At 34.4% G+C, this 20,064-nt stretch overlaps 1 protein-coding gene across 7 annotated transcripts in view; it reads left to right on the top strand.

Annotated features, from left to right (window-relative positions):
- The window catches only part of KIF3A (kinesin family member 3A), a 199,943-nt gene that overhangs the window by 32,822 nt on the left and 147,057 nt on the right, over positions 1 to 20,064 (top strand). For 2 of the 7 annotated variants that reach the window (XM_032476695.1, XM_032476691.1), the window contains exons 10-18: positions 286 to 357; positions 2,480 to 2,488; positions 5,481 to 5,637; positions 5,993 to 6,173; positions 6,384 to 6,494; positions 6,847 to 6,972; positions 8,554 to 8,607; positions 8,958 to 9,026; positions 9,596 to 9,720. In XM_032476695.1, coding sequence (XP_032332586.1) covers positions 286 to 357; positions 2,480 to 2,488; positions 5,481 to 5,637; positions 5,993 to 6,173; positions 6,384 to 6,494; positions 6,847 to 6,972; positions 8,554 to 8,607; positions 8,958 to 9,026; positions 9,596 to 9,720 — 904 coding nt within the window. Of the gene's footprint in view, positions 1 to 285; positions 358 to 2,479; positions 2,489 to 5,480; positions 5,638 to 5,992; positions 6,174 to 6,383; positions 6,495 to 6,846; positions 6,973 to 8,553; positions 8,608 to 8,957; positions 9,027 to 9,595; positions 9,721 to 11,647; positions 13,155 to 20,064 lie in introns of those variants that run through there. The other 5 variants (XM_032476692.1, XM_032476696.1, XM_032476693.1 and 2 more) reach the window with 5 other exon arrangements.

Here is a 20,064-nt window from a genome sequence, read left to right as displayed (position 1 = left end):
TTCCAACCCTCTGAATTACTATATTTTAAATGAATAGTGTGGTTTGCCCACAGTGGATACTTAAAGGAATACATTTTCTCATTCCCCTGTTTGGCTTTGTAATTAGAGAATACTGTATAGACTACCAAGACTGGTTTTAAGGAAAATAAGTTTTGGTTCTTTAATACAAAGCTTGATTGTCCTTTAAAATTCTTTCTCTGGAACTGAATTTTTCTCTGTGTATGTGTTCATTTTCTTGTTTCCTCTTTCTTTGGTTCCCGTTGGGCTCATTTCTTTGTCTTCCAGGCAGTAGCAGCAGCAGTAGTTCAGACTCCACATGTTCTGTCATAGAGAAACCTCTGGATAAGTTCTTGCCTAGTGAGTGGTAGCTCTTAAATTCTCTAACAGAGCTTTGGCTTTTCCATGACCCATGGACTTCATTTGGGAAATGCTGCACTGTTCCCTGTCATTGCTTCAAGAGTCTATGTTGGACTCCTCAGTAAAACAAAGCATGTGATGATTTTTCCTCCCCTCTTCATTGCTTCCAGTTAACCATAATTGTTAAAACATATGCTTAAGCTTATGTTTGAGACAATGGAAGAGAGATTCATGCTTTTGCAGTTGAGATAATGTAAAGAGAGCTAGTAAGCTGTACAAAAGAATAATTCTTGTGGTTCGTTTTTAAGTTTCATGATACATTGCTCATTCTAGTCAGTGTAAGGGACATGTAAGAACAAATTCTGAATTTCTAAAGGTACAAATTATATTTGGAAGTACCTCAGTACCAATTATAACATTCATTATAGTTACAAAGATTTCTACGCTTCGGTGTCCTATTCTTAGGGGCAGTTTAAGATTGAAAATTCCCAAATAAAGAAAAGCATAAAGTTTGAGCAAGTAAAGATAAGTTGAATAGTTTTTTATTTCAAATGGCCATTTTATCCCTTTTTCTAAATTACCTGATTGATCTTAAGAAACTTTCGAAGATATGATGAGAGAATTCAGATCCACAAGAAATTGTTTATGCAGAATCTGTCTAGACTTATTTCAAACCTAAAGGCTTTTTCTTAAGCCGTAATTTAATAAATTAAGTTCAAAGGTCCTATTAGTTTTATTTATATTTTGTTTTCAGAAGGAAAGAGAATTGATGCTTTTTTGTACTACCTTGCAGCTTACTGTCTTTTAAAGCATTATCTATACATGTACCTTTCCAAAACTAATAACAAACCATTTGGTTATTGTTCTTATACTTTTAGCTTTCTAGAGGAAGAGTTCCAAGAATATTAGGAATATTTTCTCTATGTAGTCCATTCTTACATTTTACCAAGATAATTAATTTCAGAGAAGAACTTATAAAATACATGAAATTGCTTTAGAAACTATATAGAAGTCTGATTTTTTATTATAAACTGCAAATATGAGAAAATACCTTAGTGGGATGTATTACAATGTAATTTTCTGTTTTAAAATTGACCTTTATCTTTAAAAAGTAGTTACATGAAAGTATGTTATGAAATGAGTTGTACTTTATTCAGTTCAAGCAGTTTTTTAGTTACTATTTATATACCTAGAACATAACATTAAGTTCTTTTGTTGCGATGTGGGTGTGTTGCTGAGTGGAGAGATGGTTGTCCCGGCATGTGATGGCTGTATGTAACCTGTATGCTCCTTCCCTTTTAAAATTATGAATGGCCTTTTTTTAGGTGTTCTTTGCTTGGATCATTTACTTCTATAGAATCATTATTGTAATTGCCTTTAAGAATCTACTAATAGATTGAATGCAAATTTATTGTTATTCAGGTGTACTTCCCTTTATGCAGTAAATGTGTTTTTTTTCCCTGAAAAAATTGCTTATAAATCAACTTGGAAAATCAAATATATTGGGAGAATTTCCTGTTTTTAAAACTTCTTTATTAAATACTTTTGTTAATCACATAATCACTACAAATTACTATAGTTTTTCTGTTTAGTTGGTTGACATTTTTGTGTTGGATTTTCTTAAAGAGGGGCACACCTGTAATATAGCCTTCTATTAGAAGGTCATCGAATTGGGAAATTTTGAAAATGGACAATGTAAATTTTGCTACTTTTAACTTACTAATTTTTAAAATTGTCTTAATTTTCTGTTTTGTTCTTTTAGATTATTTCGCAGGTATTAGCAGGTTCCCAATTCCATGTCCACCATTAGTTGTTGAAGTGTTATATTTGCAGAAGTTTGGGAGTCAGTGTGAGCTTTTAAGATTGATTTGGATTGTAATCTTAGATTAATTTTCTTATTCTTGCTTAAATTATGTCTCTGATTATGTTGAAATACTTTTCTTTTTACATAAGACTGTTCTATTTCAGTTTTTATAATGATTTGTTTCTGTACTTATACTATAAATGAATGCTATTACAGATTTTTCTTTGTTTTACAAAAGAAATAATGTTTTTCTTTTTTCTCCTCATCTCTGTGCATATGCTTCCTGTCTACGATTTGCTTACTACTTCTAATTGAAAGATCAAGCAGGTTGGTGTGATTGATTTGCACTCCACGTGGTACAATTATTTAAACTATAAAGAAATTTGTTGTTTAATTACATTATATATTTTAAACTTAATGATTTTTTAAGGTAAGTATCTTCTTTTGTATTTTAAAGTATTTTTCAACTTTAGCTTTAAGAAAAACTTCCTTTTTTACTAAATTCTTTAGAAAATTTTTTTTTCAGTTTTTATTGAGGAAGGTATTAGGAACATTATTGTTTCCAAATAAATTTTTTAAGGAAACATTCAGAAGTATTAGATTGGCAATGACAAACACATGAGGTATTCTAGACCTAATTAACAAAATAGACAACAAAAATAAATCTATCATCAGAACCAGATTTTTTAAAAAGAATTTTTCTAAATGTTGGAAATAAAAATGATTTAATATTCATGGATTTTTCCTCCCTTTTTTTTTTTTTTAAATTGGGAATCAAATGCCTGTTTACCTATGCTCATGTGATGAAAATGAAATAACACTTCTTTTAACTTTGCCTTGCCAAAGTTTACCTTCACAATTTTGGTTAGAGCACATAGCAGAGGGCAATTTAAAATATTACTGCTCCTGTTAGGCTCAACTAAATACTCTATGATGTTGATACTCTTTTTAGATTTATTTACCTGAAATTTTGTGCTGAATTCTTACAGTTTTAGAAGGAGAAGGGTTCTTTTGTTTGGTTTTGGTTTTGGTTGGTTGGTTTGGTTGATTAATATTTTTTAAAAATCTTTAAAAAACAATGTAGAAATGACTTTTGTGATGTCACGTTTTTAAGTGCCTGGTTAGGAGAGTTGGTACATATTCACATTTAGCTTAAAATGTTATTTGGAAAGAAATACAATTTATCAACTGATTCTGGCTAAAATAATATATAAGTAATATAAATTACTTAAATATTGGATTTTTGAAATTGAACCTAACTATATATACATGGCCATCTTTATGAAAATGCTTTTAAGAGCCCAATAAGATTTTTAGTGCTAAAACATTGGTTTGAAAATATTACCTGAAAGGTTTTGAATAACTAATGCAATTCAGGCATAGTAGTAATTCATCAATAGGTCTGTGCTTTTATATTTCTGCACATAAAATTTTTTAAATTTACTGCCTCTTAATGGTTTTGGGAACTATATGTTTTTAACTAACAAAACAATTGCAACCCTAGAAGCCTAAAAAATTAATCTACATGTGTTGATCAGATCACTTCCTCTGTACATATGTAGTTTTCATATATATGTTTTTTCATCTTATCATATTTGCCATTTTTTCTTTAAGTATTTATAATTCTGAGGTGGAAAGGAAGTTATAATTTTTTAATGCATATACTTACTTTATACTTGAACTTTTATTTTCCCCTCCTCAAATTTCTAAGAAATAGTATTACTGATGGGAGAGTCTTTCTAGGAATTCATTGGGAATATGAGTTAGATTACTTTATCAAATTATTTTTTAATAACATAATTCAGTATGTTCAGTACAGATGACTGTGCCAAAGAAGCCAAGAGAATCAGGTCTACATCCTGATTTTGGGAATGCAATGAATCACACCACACCAAAGCATGAATTTGGATCAGTGCTTTTGTTTACTCTTTCATTTAACTTTGTGTCTTTAGTTTGCTTTGGACTTACATTTCTGTAGAAGTGAAGGGTAATGTATTTGAAACCTCTGGGTTTTTTATATAATTTTAACCCAAAGAAAGCCTGTGAATGATTCATGGTCTCGTGGTTCCTGAAAGAGTATATTCAGATATATATCTCCATCATCTTTATTTCTCAGTTTTCTTTCTTTGTTAGCATGAGGGGTTAGCTTTTGGGTGGAGATATTAACAGTTTGTAAACTCTCCTGCTTTACGCTCTTCTGTGGTCCTTTGGGAAGGAAGTTAAGAAAGACAGAAAGCTTTCAGGAGAGCCTCAGACCAATTCTACGAAAACTTTGATCGTTTCTTTGAAGGAAAGTATGTTTCAAAGAAATTGTATTACCAGAAATGAATTCTCTTTGATTCAGTCTCATAACCAGTTTAATAAGCTAACTTTTGTTTTCTTTTTTTGATTTTTCATTTTAATTTCATGATTTTGAAATTCATTCGGTAGACTTATATTGACCATCCATTATATGTATATAAATACTTGAATAGGCATTATAATCAAAATAATCAATTTGAAGTTGTATTTCTAGCTTGATTATTTGGTAGGATTTCTACTTATGTTTGACACTTGGAATGTGTAATCTGACTTAGGGAGATTTAAGGAACTGAGTTTGACATAATGGCAAGCTATTTTAGTTGACCATTTAAGATATGATGATATGTCATAATGGCTCAGCAACTGTAAAATGCCTGGTTAATTACTATGTAGCTGTTATATAATTAGTATAGAACTACTTCCTTTGAAAATATACTATGAAGTAAAACTTTCAAGTAATTTTATCAAGCAAAATTTTAGAAAAACTCTGATGATATATATTAAAAACTACTTGCTATAAATTCTGCCTGGTACTTTTACTTGTACATTTTATACCTATTTGTGACTTTTATTTATTCATTTATTTTAATTAATTTTGGGGGTAGGTGTTTTGAGAAGATACTCAATTTTGTACCTGGTTATCAGAAAGAAGTAACTAATCATATTGCTTTTTTGTCCATACATGATATTTGGGGACACAGTTCTTTCCTTGTTTTATTTACTTGGTTTTCCTGTTAATCTTTCCTTCTCTCTTTTTTTTTTTCTCCTTTTCTGTTTTGCTTCTCTTCCACTTACCTTGTTCTAGTTATCATTGCACAATTGGACAATAGTTTGAATTTAGTGATTAGTTAAAAAGTTCTCCTAGGACCATAATAAATAGAAATAAAATATATTATTTAGTTGATTTCCTTAGCATTTGATTTTATATTATGAAGGAATGTATTTGTATATTCAAGATAATTTATATGTCTGAAATGTTGACTCTGAAGTGATTGTTGCAATTAAATGACTCAAATAGGTAAAAAGAAAGTTTCCCCAGATAAGATGGTTGAAATGCAAGCAAAAATTGATGAGGAGAGAAAAGCACTTGAAACAAAGCTTGACATGGAAGAAGAAGAAAGAAACAAGGCTAGAGCTGAGTTAGAGAAACGGGAAAAAGATCTTCTTAAGGCCCAGTGAGTATTACTGAATTGAGTTGGATTCATGATTTAAAAATTTTTTTATAGGATGTATAAGCAATAAAATTGAATAGTAAAAGCTTGATTTTTGTTCCCACAGGCACTATTTTTGGACAGAAGGTTTTGTTGTTTATGTTATATTTTTAAAAATTGCATCTATTTTTCTTTCATCTTTATATAGGAGAAAAAAATCTCAAATTTGGATGTTACAGGTTAAATCATGAATTAATACTACACAGTTGTGTAATTTGATAGAGATATTATATAATTATATTCCTATTTTGAAATTTTACATCCAAATTTCTGTTAAAGATCATCGATGGATATAGAGTATTCTCATTTTAATTAACAGACAAGAGCATCAGTCTTTGCTAGAGAAATTATCTGCACTGGAGAAGAAGGTAATTGTTGGTGGTGTTGATTTATTGGCAAAAGCTGAGGAACAAGAGAAACTTCTTGAAGAATCCAATATGGAACTGGAAGAAAGGAGGAAAAGAGCAGAGCAACTTCGCAGAGAACTTGAGGAAAAAGAGGTGCTGTGAATTTTTGTTTTTGATTGACACTTCACGTAAGATATTTAACGTTTCTAGTGAAAAGCTGAATATAATCTTGATAAAATTTTAAAGAATATCTATGGGTTGCTTTGAAAGATAATAGTTGCTAAACATTTATATCACGTTAAGTAATTAAATTTGTGATTTAATGAAGAAAATTATTCTGAAGTTTATCACTTTTTGTCATAGCAAGAACGCTTGGATATTGAAGAAAAGTATACCAGTTTGCAAGAAGAAGCACAAGGAAAGACCAAGAAATTAAAGAAAGTTTGGACTATGCTGATGGCTGCGAAGTCAGAGGTTGGTCTCTTAGAAATTGCCTCCTATTGTAGTTCTGAAGTTTTAAAAAAGAAATTTCTTTGATTAAGTATGATTAAGAAAAGGAATCATAGTGTGTGATCACAATTTTAAAGAAATAAAACTTTTGCCTTTGTATGTAACTTTAAATTTCAGGTATTAAACTACTTATTTCCAACCTTTACTAATAATGTGGAATAGACAGTGATAGGTAGTGTTATTCTGTCTACTGTTTTTGTGAAAAGAACTGGGTAAGCTCTTGGAAGATTTCCTAGACCAATGCCCTTTGTCACATGGAATTGTTTTGTATTTAAAATCTTGTTTGTATTTCATATTTTTGTTGATTTTCTGGTAGATGGCTGATCTCCAACAAGAACATCAGAGGGAAATTGAAGGCCTCCTGGAGAACATTCGACAACTTAGCCGGGAGCTTCGACTTCAGATGCTTATAATTGATAACTTTATACCTCAGGATTATCAGGTAAGAGGGAAGTCCTCTGATTTAAATATTAGGTCACTTGGCTGGGGTTAAGGGATAGGGAAGTATCATTTCTAATTTAATTGGTGGTAAATATTTACATTTCATGTTTCAGTGATAAAATTTTCTTGAACTAATGCCATCACATTTCACTTCAGCTGTTAACTTTCTTAATACATAATTCTCTGTTTGAGTATCTGAATATCTGAATAAGAATTTCTCAGCCCTTTGGGGAAAGCCAGATTCATGTAATTCATGTAAAGGTATAGGTCCTGCTTTTTCATTCAGTATTCTTTATTCTGTAAATAGAATAAACAGAACTCCTGTGCTAACCTTTTTCTCCCTGTTTATGGACACTAACTCTGTATACGTGTGTGTCAGGGGGGTTGTGTGGTAAAATACATAACATGAAATTTATCATTTTAACTATTTTTTAAAACACAGTTCAGTGACATTAAGGTTATTCACAGTATTATGCAATCATGACTACCATCCTTCTCCGGATAAATGTTCTTAATTCTAGCATAATTTAAAAATCTCGGCGTCTGTTTCTCTTCACTCATAATTTCTGTCTTTTTAGTACATTTTAGTAAACTTTAACATTGTTTTTTTAAAAAATTATTTTGAATCTATATACAGCTTTAAGAAATTTTTCTGAATTTTAGTATTTTTGCCTTAGTATTTTTCTCCTTTGGACCTCAGGTGCGTAGAATTAATCTTTGGTTCACAGTATACCCTCCTTGATGGTCCTTGGATGGCCTGCTTTTATTTAGTTATTTTGAACTCATCACTGAAAACAAAAGCTAGGACCATGACAGTGACCTATATACAACCAAATGGTTTCCCTTTCCCCTCTTCCATCCCTTTGCCTCTTCCAGCTCAAGGAACCACCATCCTGAATCCCATGTTCTTTATTTCCTTGATTTTTTTTTTTTAACAATTCAGTTGTGTCTACATATATTTCTTGAAAGTATATATTTTAAAATTTATAAAAAGTATATCATATAGTATATAATTTTTTCTCTTGGAAAGCCAGTACGTTCTTTGAAATTAGCAGATTAGAAGTACTGTTCAAAATTGTATCTACAAAATTACAGAATATATGCAGTGATGGTCACTCTGTCGTTTCATGGCTTATTCAAGTTCACACAGATTTGTTATTTGATCACAGATCATTTGTTCAATTGGCACAAATCTCTCAGACAACAGTAAGACTAAAGAAGACTGAATCCTGAAAGACCCACACACATTCAGAGATTTTCACAGGAAATTTACCTTTAAACCTGTTATTGAAGTATGCAATTTTGGAAACAATTATTGATCCTTTGTTGATGTTCAGGATCCAAGAAATAATCATATTACCACTTACACTTGTTCAAAACATTATTCTTATTCACAATGTAAAAAAGACAAGGTCATTTTCATATGTATCATTTGGCTTTGGTGTTCTGTCATGCAATATATAATGTTTTGAGACTTAACTTTTTTCACTTAATATATTAAGATATTAGTTGCAGGAATACTTTTCAGTATCTTAAATGTTATTAAATATTAAAAGTAGATCATCTTTGACTCTTTTAAAAGGAAATGATTGAAAACTACGTCCACTGGAATGAAGATATCGGAGAATGGCAGCTAGTGAGTATTACCTTCATCCTTTCATGAAATAGTTACAGTATACGTTCTGTAAACTGGGATTGTGCTGGCTACCATGGGGAGAAAGGTGGTTCAGAGGATGAATCAAATGAGACTCTGGTAGGGTGGATAAGATACTTTTCTAATTAACTGTATTATAACACATAAAATACTCAGTAGAAATGGTATAGGTCAGTATAAGGACTGAATGACCTCTGAGTCCCTTTCTGTTCTAGCATTCCAATCATGTTTTATGAATGTACTGTCATTATATGTCATAGTAATTTGTGTCATTCACAGTATTAATTGCTAATTAAGATAATTCTTCTCCCCCTCTTTTTTCCTTTTTTGAGAAATGTGTTGCCTACACAGGAAATAACATGAGAAAGCAGACACCAGTTCCTGATAAAAAGGAGAAAGATGTAAGAGTGCTTTTAAAAAAAAAAACAAACTACAGTTTCTTTATAGAAATGCGGGTCACTAAATTGTTATTAACATGATACCTATTAATCAGCTCTGCTGAAAAAAAGGCTAATCTTTTGGGAATAGAGGCTCTAGGATGGGGTGACTGTTAGGGCAGTTCTGCTCACCTTCAGTCATGATGCCAGGCTTATCATTTCTACCACAAGTCATCTTTGGAGACTTTTCCCACCACCTCTCTGGTCTTGGGAATATGGTTAGAGACTAGATAAAATATCTGTCCTTTTCAAAGCTGGTCCTAGTCTTAGGTCAGCAAGAGGAAGTAGCAGCTTTAGGGAAAATGACATTTTTCTTTACTATGAAGGAATTTATAGTGTGTCAGGGCTTATTCACCAATGCTTGGTGAATACATTTGAGATCCATGGCATTAGAAAAAAGGTATCTTTAGATATTTATTTGGTTTTGTCTTTTGTGAATTTTTTCTAGGAGTTTATTTAGCATTTTAAATCTCCCCGAAAATCTGGTTTATATCCTTCTGTAAGAGTGTCTTGGGTTTGTTTCCCTTACATAGCCCTTTGAAGTGGACCTTTCCCACGTGTATCTTGCCTATACTGAGGAGAGCCTCCGGCAGTCCTTGATGAAATTAGAGAGGCCACGGACTTCAAAGGGGAAAGCAAGGCCAAAGACAGGGAGAAGGTAAGTACTAATTTGAGTGAAATAAAGGCAATGAGATTTCTAAGTAGATACATTTAAAGGAAATTTACTTAACATGGTAAGTATTTTGGCTTAATATATTTAACTAAATATTGAAGTCCTTGTGTAGTTATGGCTTGAGCAAATAAAATCTGGCTAAAGAATTAGTCTTCCAGCTTCTTTAGCCCTCCTGAGTAGTAGAATTTATTTTTAATTTATTTTGTTCTTTCCACATGTGTAGTCATTACTATCTTAATCCCTTAATCCCTACACTAATTCTTCTAGTAAGACGCTAATTTGCCTGTTTAGGCTCTCAGGGTATTATAGTTGGCTTATTGGTTTTTCTATCGTAAATATTGCCTCAAGAACCTTGGTATCCTTAGTGACTAGTTAAAGAAAACTTCTCTAACCATCTTTCCCTCACCGTAGGGGGCTTGTTTTGACTACTGACTGTTTTGTATGTATTGTAACGTTGTAACTTAGTCCAGGGAAATCAGGATGTGAGAGCCCTGGGCTAGGGCTTTTTTCTTCTCTTCTTTCCTATATCACGTACTGTTCCAGTTATTTAAACTGACTGTAAGACTTTGGGGCTTCTCAAATGATAGGAAATAATAATCTTCCCCCCCCCCCCCGCCTACTTTGAGTACATAGACTTTTAAGTGACACGTAGGGTGAAGTTTTAAGTTTTAATATTTTTGTATTACATAATCTCATAGACAACCTAACATTTATAAACTTGAGGAGGAGGAATCAGTAGCATATTAGAAGTGTATGAATTTTTACATTCTTCAGTATTTAGGTGCCAAGGGGTTAAAAGCTTTTCATATTGCCAACAGAAGCCATACGTGTGATATTAATGAATAAAGCAAATCAGTTCAGAGAAATACAAGCTCCTCTAGCTCTTTCAGCTTTCCACTTGTAATAGAGGTGTTTTCCTCTTACCTCTGCTGTTAGAAAGAAATGTAACAATGCACGTGTGAGGATAAATGGTAAGACAGTTGGCCTCAGTGTAGGAGAAAAATAAGCAGTGGTGTGGACTGGGGCAAAATGGAGAGCTTCTTACCTGAAGTGAGTGGCTGCCACCCTGTTTTTAATTAGTTTTGGGAATAGAGGGCCCATTGTTTCTGAATCTTCTTATTTCAAAGGAGAAGCCAGAACTCCAGATTATTTATGTCAGATCTCTGTTTTTAGTCACTTTGTAAAAACTCTGTGTTCCTAAAACAAATAAGTAAATAATTTAGTAAGATATTTGGTTACAGTTTTTAGAATGCGTATTTTGAAATACGTACTTTTTTGGTTTAATCTAAAAGAAAAAAAAATGCACTAACATTAGATGAACCAAACCCAGCATTTCTGTAGCCAGAATGAGCTGCTGTGTTATGAAAACAGTCGATGGCCATAAATGCAGACAAATATACACAATAAATGATTTATTGATATTGCATTACATTATTTGGTAATGTTCAATGTGATATTCCTTATTAGAAATGCATAGTTATGTGCTGAGCAAAATTGCAATAAACACGATACATTAGTGGAGCATTTCCATCAGTTCCTACATAGTCATCTGTGAGGTGTTGCTTCAGGTGATTTGTGTGCTGATTTTCACTGAATAAGCACTCACCTTTAGCATACCAGAAGAGATACTCAAGAGGTTGAAATCTGGCAAGCATGCAGACCACTTGAAGTTGTCATTCCGTCGTCACTCTCGGTGGAGTGTGGTGCTGTGCTCTTGCGGTTACTCTGGGCGACCTTCCCTTAGCCTGAAAGGGCAGGCATTAATTCCTCTCTTAACATGGTTGAGCATGTCAAACCTTGGCCTGTTTCTAGACTCTGTGGCTGCCTTATACTATCTACTACATAATGTAAAGTGTTACATTTCAGTCTTTCAGGAAAGCACTCATGTTTTCTTTTTCTCTTCTCCAAACAGAAAGCGTTCTGCAAAGCCTGAAACTGTAATTGACTCTTTACTTCAGTAAATGTTACAGACTTAAAGTCACAATAAAAATTAGTGATATTCTTATGCCTGGGCAAAATCTTTAATTAAAACACTGAAGACTTTTGTGTAATTTAAGATAATGGAAGCTGTAGATCATGGACTAAGACTGGAACTAACAATTTGCCTAGTAACTTTTAGTCTATATTTATTAAGTTAATGTAACATTAAAATTGTAAACTGGTAATTGTTCAAACTGACATACTACTTTTCAGTTTATACTGTGCAGGGAAGTTAAGGGAGCAGCTTATACTATAGAGAGTTGCAGTTTAAGTGTATACATAAATCTGCTAGTGATTTATTCAACTACTGTATATTTAGATAACTGGATGGATATTCAAAATAGAAAAAAATGTCCTGTTTTTCACACAGACAGTTGCAGGTCTAATTGTCCTATGTCTTGCTGTTATATATGAATGTATGGGCTACATATCTAAGAAATGATTTACTTCTGACACCCACCTGGTCTGTTTAAATGTGTTCTAATTTTTATACTAATATTCATTGCATTTGAAGTATGAGATGACTGATCTGACTGATCTGTAGAAAATTTTATAATTAGTCTTTAGAAGTGTACATGCTTAAAAAACAAAAGTTGAAAATGTTTCATCTGAATTTCTCGAGTTCTTTTGCCACTTTGACTTCAAGTCAGTTTTTTGTTTTGGTTTCATGTTCTCTTGAAACATTGAATTTGTGCCTAACTATAAAGTAGTCAACAACTGCAGATAATAAGAAGCTAAATACTGGTCACTAATATTTGCCTGTACGTGTATATTTTTTAAACTTTACTTTGCAGTGTGACTAGTGGATGTTTTCCTTTGTCTGAGTTCTAAATTTTGATGGAAGTAGCTCTGTTTCTCCTAGTTGAGAAAGATCTCCATTTTCCAGAAACTACAGCCAAAGCAAGAAATATATCTTTCAATTCTTTACTTTTAAAGTACTTTGTTTTTCTTCATATTTTACAAAGAAAATACTCTTCCCTGAATATCTTTCATTGACAAATCCAGTTAGGCCATATCTCTAAAATAAGTTATTTTTATTTTACAGTAAAGTAAGTTGTAATAGAATTGTTTGTTCTTTTGTTGGCTGCTTACAAAAAGTTATGCTACTCCAAAAAGAAGCATATACATCTTTTAAGTGTTTTAAAATTATGTAATCAGCCCTGAAACACATTGACTACAAGTTTTGAGGCTTCATAAATGAGTATTTATTAAGTTAACATTGTTGTAGTAAGTTTGTATAAATATTGGTTTGTAATTACAAAGCTGTGCATGCAGTGGGAGTGAGTGAAGTTAATGTGTTTGTGAAGTAGTGGTAAAAATGTGTCCATAAATTTAAGGTACATTCCAAAGGTGGTGTACTAAATGTCCTGTGTAGGGTGAATATTTTCTGGGTAATAAGAATTGCATTTAACTGGCAGCATTTTCTTTGTAATGTGTAAGATAATTAGACAGTTACAACTTTACTCTGTGGAGCATTGTTTAGGTACTGTGAAGACTTGAGGTGAACTTGTGTCTTGTAAAAGCTTTGTGTGAGCAGAATATCTTGGCAATTATAGATGCACATTTAACTCTGTTAGTAATTACTGTAGAGAAATCTTAATTTTACTTGTAGAAAGAAAAGATGACTACTTCTTTTTAAAGTCCATGTGTCTAGCCTTTAACCATCAAGTTAACAGAAAAGGAGTAACTTTTGCATTTTTTTCTATTCCACTCCACTGCAGTAACTACAACAAAAAAACTGTAAGAAGTCAAAACATTGAGAAATTTTAAAAACTGGTTGCTTTAGTAGTTTTTTTTAAAGCATTTACATTAGAATTGATTATACTAAATGGGCATTAACTATTTACCTTGTGTAATACTAGAATTAGATATTGGAGCCAGGCCCGAATATCTATGTGAAAACATGGGAACCTGACTTTAGAGCTCTTCATTTAGCTCCAGTCATAGCAGTTCTCTGGTTTCTTCACATTTACTATGTCTTTGTCCACAAATGAAATATTTTGTAACTTCAGTGTTAATTTCATGAAAGGATATAGATGAACAAACTTCTCATTATTTGAAACAATAGGCTGATTTAAAATGAGTATCACATAAAGTAGGTTATTGAATGGCCATTTTCTTTTTAATTTAAAAAAATATTTATTTATTAAAAATAGCCTTGGTAGAATGTTATTTGCTTGTGGTACGTTCTTTAATAAACCCTACAATTATATATAGTAATAATTAGGGTATTAAAATATAGTAATATTCCCCATTTTTGTTTAGATTTTTTGTGAAGTATAAAAGTAATCAAAGTGAGAGTTCTATATCTGTGTATTCATCCCACAAGTAGAATCCATCTGACATGCTATGTTGTCTACTTTCTGGGGAAGAGGAACATTTTTTTGCAGCAAGAAATTTAAGGTTACTTTGAGAGAGGGGGTGGTACTACTACAACTATAACATTTTTTTTTAATTATTATAACAGCTTTAGGTATTTTTTGGTCTTGTTTTTTATAGTATTTTAAAAATATCTTTCCCCTTAACTCTTATTTTAAGGAAAGCCCCTCCCTATCCTTCAGGGCTGTGAATTAAGGAATGGGTAGAGTTTACATTTAAGTATGCCAGTGTCTGCCCAATTTCTTAATGGATGCATTTGTTTTCCTTTTTAGTTATTCTTTGATCTTAAAATGCTAGAAGAAAACGTAGATCTTCCTAGTGCCTTTGAACTTACACTCTTGTCTAGTGAATTTCAATCATTAATAACTTTAATAGCATTACTACGATACTATATGGTGGCCAAAAATAAAAATTGTATGGTGAGTTTGCTGAATTAATTTCAAAAGCCACACTTTCATTGTATTTTATGTATAAATTGTATTTGTTCAAATTGTATATATTGCTATTATATGTACACATATAGCATGGTTAAATAAGAAATAAAAATCCTTACCTGATGCTGTAATAGTGGCCTGCTTCTTTACTGAACTATTTTTTGTGTTTATGTGCATCCTGATCTTAATAGGCAGGTTCTTTGTGGTTGGCATCTCAATTTCATGAGGCTGAGAGAGGCCGGTGTAATTTTATACCCAGAAATACTCAGTGTTCTAGGTCTTTAAACAGAAATCATCATGATACAGAAACCTGGGAGAGATGTTTTTTAAAATGCTTCTTCCCATTGATTGAAACTTATTTTCATCAAAAACATTTTTACCCAAGTTTTGTTATCCTTTTCTTTCGGTATTTGAGAACAAAAACTTAAAGAAGTGTATATGGAAAATGCATCTCACTAAAAGATAAAGGAGACGTTTCTTAGTGGTAATGTTACGATCTCTTTCAAAAACTTTTAATGAGCTTAAAATAGCTCCAAAACAGTAACATTGCTTGGATTATTGTTAATCATGTGTTCTTTTGACAACATTTGTTGATCACCAGGCAACATGCTAGGCAGCCTTAAATTGACAGCAGACATTGAGAAATTTTGATTTGTCATCATGTTTCAAAGGATTTCATGTGCTCTTTGCATAGGAGAGGAGACTCCTCTGGCCATTTCTGGGCTTGCTCTCTTCCTTTTCCCAACTGTTAGCTGATGTAAAACTCCTACGTGTGTGTAGAATATGAAAATAAAATTAGAGACCTGCCATAGTGTAAGCAAGATGATCAATAGTGCTGCCTTCGCACCTGCTGCCCCTCCTCCCCGGTTGAGTTTTGGACTCTGATGCTCACTTTCACCAAGCAACCTTAGGAAACTTATCACTGCCTGTGTTGTCAGGATGCTGCTGAGGACATTGTCCATCCCACCGTCTTGTGAAGACCCTTGAGAATCTCTCTTAAAACCAAGTACAAAAAGCAGAACAAAACAAAATCCTGAGTACCAGCCTAAAGGACCACAGTTAATCTGTGCCCACAGGAACAGTTAACACAGTCCTGAAGCTGCAGCCTAAACTTAAAGCGAGTTGGAGGAGCCTTCTAAACACAAATGTTATAACATCTGAATGTCTCATTCTTAAGCTGTTTGATTTGCAAAGCAAATCAGGTATTCAGTCCTCCTTCGGAAGTTGAACAAATGTGTGGGAAAATGATTACGAAGAGGCTACTTCAAAAAGAACTTGTTTCCTCTCAGCATTTATCTTGGGCTTCCTGTGACCCCATCTTCAAGTTACTTTTATCACCGTTATCAGAACATCACATTGTCTTACCCAAACACGTTTATGGCTCTGACTAAAGAATATGACAGATCAGACATTCTTCTACACCTGCTCCCTCCCCCATCCCTTTTTAGAGGGCTGGGGAAAGTTTAGTTTTTAATCAAAGGCTTTATTTCTCCAGTTTTACAAAGGAATTTAACTGGGACTTTACAACTGAATAAGATATTTCTCAGAGTTGATACCAATCTTAGCAAGAGGATATTGCCTAACCCAACCTAAAACTACCAGAGTCATTACAGAAATATTGTGTTGGCCTTTATTTCTACTCCATCATGAGTTATGCCACTCAGCCACCCAGGTGTCTTTTTTATTTACTGTGGACTAATGCTGTGCTGAGTAGAGGGTCCTTGCAAAGCTCATAGCCTCCCTCAGGAGGGAGAGATGGCCATGTAAGTGGTGAATGACCATGCAGCCTGTTGAGGGCTGTAGTGAAGGAGGGTGAATGGTGAGCTGCCAGGCACATCATCCTTCCCTAGGAGCTGACACGGTGCCTAGCACACATCTACCTGACCAGAAGGTTAGAGAAGGCCTGTTCTCTCTTTGAGGTGTCTAAGCGATCCAACACGTGCGGAAAGACATTCCAGGCAGAAGAAGTAACGTGAATCTAGGTGCCACCACGTGCATTGGTGGTATGTTTGAAGTTAGGCCAAAGCGGTTGGGATAGATGAGCCTGAAAAGGAAAGAGGCCAGGATCCTACTGTCAAAAGAGTTTTCTGTAAGCACTGAGAAGTCATGGAAGGATTTTAAGTGGGACCCGCACGCTGTTTGTGTTTTAGAGAAATAACTGCTGGAGAGATCATGAAGGACTAGAGACGAAGGAAGCTGGGAGAGCAGACAATGTGCGTGCACACCGGTGCCTTGGAGGCTGAAATGGTCATGGGCTGGAGGAGCTAACCTCCCTCTCTTCTCAGCTGGCTCTCTTGCCTTGTGATTGGTACCAAGACTGAGCGAGCGTATGTCTCTTTACTTCTCTTTAGTCGTGTTCTGTAACAGGTGCCCAGGTGTGCAGTCGGCACCCAGAACGTCTAAACATGCTTGTGTTTGGTATAACACTGGCTAGGACGAAACAGGAAGGGAAGAGACAGCTTAGAGAGTGAACATTGAAGTAGGAAGACGTTGACAGGAAGAATGGATTAGAAGAGAAACACTGGAGAGCTGAGGAATGTCTGCACACTCAGGGCAAGCACCAGCCCAGGAAATGCTAGGTGTGACACTAGCTAGATTTTAGTACTCCCCCTGGGGACGGAGCTCCAGTGGAGCTGAGGGCTTGAACCAGGAAGTCAGCTCCCAGACTAGAGAAAGTGCTTGCCTTGCCCTCAGCTTAAGGTGGTAGGAACTGTGAAGCTAACCTTGTCTGCTGATAGGCCAGGCCGGGCCTTGCTCTGGGAGAAAGTTGAGCCCTGCACTCTCCTCTGAAATCCCTCTTTCTCAGATGATTTGGGTAGGGAAAAAATAGGACAGCGCACTGGCATGGACAGGCTAATAGCAAAGAGAGAACCCCTGGTGCATTATTATCAGAGAACAGCATTTCTCACTGGCTCAAGAATGTTTTAATAAGGGACATTTGGCTGTAAATTTGAGCAAATTGTTTTTCTTTCATTTATTCAATAAGTATCACCTACCAGTGCCAGTTAGAGATGTAATATGTTAGTAGGTAAAAGGTGGAGGTAGCTGACAGCAGGGAGGGAGGGAATCAACCTTTGCTGTCAACATCACATAGTCTGTGCACAGATAAGAGGCACATCCCCTGAAGCAGGTGTGGGCTGTAGCTAAATTTCCTCAGTGAATGTGCTTATGTGACAAGCATCTCAACTTTCACTTAATCCTGATGTTTCTTCACTCATCTTTTAATGTATGTCCTCCTCAATTCATGTTCTCTCACCCCGTCTTTGGCTGTTTCCATCCATGACAGACAGACCTGCCTGGAGCTTGTGCCTGTCCCTTCTATGGCCTGTTCTGAACTTTTCTTCCAACTGCCCTTTCTTTTACCATCCTGGCCTCATACACAAATTACAACCCACAACTCATATCCTGTGGCAGACTACAGCTCACATTAGCCATTGAATGCAAATGAGTCTCAATCAAAGAAGAAAGGAAATTTCAGTGTGGCCTTAGAAGGCTCCATGACTGTCTTAGTTACTTGTTGCCCTTGGCATGCTGGTATTTTATGTGGGCAGGGTGAAACTGGCTGTGGTCAGGGTGTGACTTTTAAGCTTTTGATTTTTTCCCTTATTTTGAAAGGGTTAAAAAGATATTACATGTTTTGGTATAATTTTAGTACACGTATTAATTTTCGCTCATTCACGGTTATTGGGTCCATATTCTTGCAGAGAATGTATCTTTAAAAGGTAACTTTTAGTGACTTGACACTTGTTTTTTTTTTCCCTGTAATTTTTTTAAATAACAGCTTTATTGATTATAACTCACATACTGTAAAATTCATCCTTCTAAATGTATAATTCAGTGGTTTTTAGTATTTTCACAGAGTTGTACAACCATTATCACTATTAAATATCAGAACAATTTCATTATGCCTGAAAGAAACCCTATGTCCATCAGCAGTTACTCCATCTTCCTCCATTTCCCCCAGCCCCTAGTAACCAATGTTCTGCTTCTTACCTCTGTGGATTTGCTTCTAATAGGCATTTCATATAAATGGAATCATACCATATGTGGTCTTCTGTGTCTGGCTTCTTTGTCTTAGCATAATGTTTCCAAGGTTCATCCATACTGTAGCATATATCAGCACTTCATTTCTTTTCATTACCAAATAATATTTCATTGTTCATTTGTTTATCCATTCACCATTTGATTGACATTTGGTTCGTTTCTACTTTTTTTTTTTTTTCACTATTAATGATTAATGCTGCTGTGAACATTTGTGTAAAAGTTTTTGTGTAGACTCATGTTTTCAGTTCTCTTGGGTGGATACCCAGGATTGGAACTACTGGATTATACAATAACTATGTTTGTTGCTGGTAGATGTAACCGGTTTCCAGGTTCTTGTCCCATCCCTGAAGGAATTCAGAGACAATACGCAGTGGTTAAAAAAGTAAAGTGAGGATTAATTAAGGAGTGGATAGTATACTCTGAAGGGGAGAGCGGGCAGGCTCAGGTGTGCTGGCTGCTGAATTTCTTTGGCAGGTTTGTTACATAGGGTGTAAAATGAAGGGGGTGGAATATTCATTAGGGAGGGAACGGTCTGGGGTCATATTCCCTGATTTTCATCCTAACTCCACTTCCCAAAGGAAGGAGGGATTTTTGTCCTTATTTAGTCTGGATTGGAAGTGTCATGGCGTCTGTGCATGATGGGTACTTTTAATCTGCAAGGCTAATTTTATTGAAATAAGGGCATAATGAGCAAAAGGTACTGGACGCTGGAGATTCTTGCCTTTTCTCACCTTTCTTTGTTGGCCTCCAGGCCGCTCATCACCCCAAAAGGTGTGACCACTTATCAAGCCCAGAGGTTCCTGCTTTTCTTTCTCTGCCCAGGGACCCCTGGTGCTTACATGATGTGTGGTTTTCTGCATTTGACCTGTGTCTCCTTTCTGCCCAATTCCCGCCATTTGGCCTGCTCATATCTAGCTGTGTGCCTGCTCTACCATGTTTAACCTTTTGAGGAATTGCCACACTTTTTTCCAAAATGACTGCACCATTTTCCAATCATACCAGCAATGTGTAAGAGATCCAGTTTTTCCACATCTTCATCAACATTTGTTATTGTCTGTCTTTTTAATTTTAGTGCTTTAACTTTTAAAAACATTTTATCGTTTATGCACATGGTCACACACACAGGCTTAAAATGGAAAGCCAAAGATCTCCTGCCCTACTTTCACTGATCCTTATTCCAAGTCCCATTCCTAACAACGCACCTTCTCTTTTTTGTTTTTAGTTTTTCTAGTAGTGACCATTATAATTCCAAATATTTCTTGATTCACCTACTATTGGTTTGTTTGTTTTTTTACTTTTTATTATGAAAACTTTCAAACATGTATGAAAGCAGAGTAGTACAATCAACCCCCATGTATCCATCTCTAGCTACATCTTATGACCACCTTGGCAGCTGTTTTTTGATTTATCAACTTGAGATATTTTGTGTTAATTTCCCCATTGCAATGTGAGAGTTTACCACATTTATACTATCCCTTCCAAATTCTTTATA

Source organism: Camelus ferus, chromosome 3, assembly GCF_009834535.1.
Source record: "Camelus ferus isolate YT-003-E chromosome 3, BCGSAC_Cfer_1.0, whole genome shotgun sequence".
Classification (NCBI taxonomy): domain Eukaryota; kingdom Metazoa; phylum Chordata; class Mammalia; order Artiodactyla; family Camelidae; genus Camelus; species Camelus ferus.
This window is presented reverse-complemented; position numbering and strand designations above follow the sequence as displayed.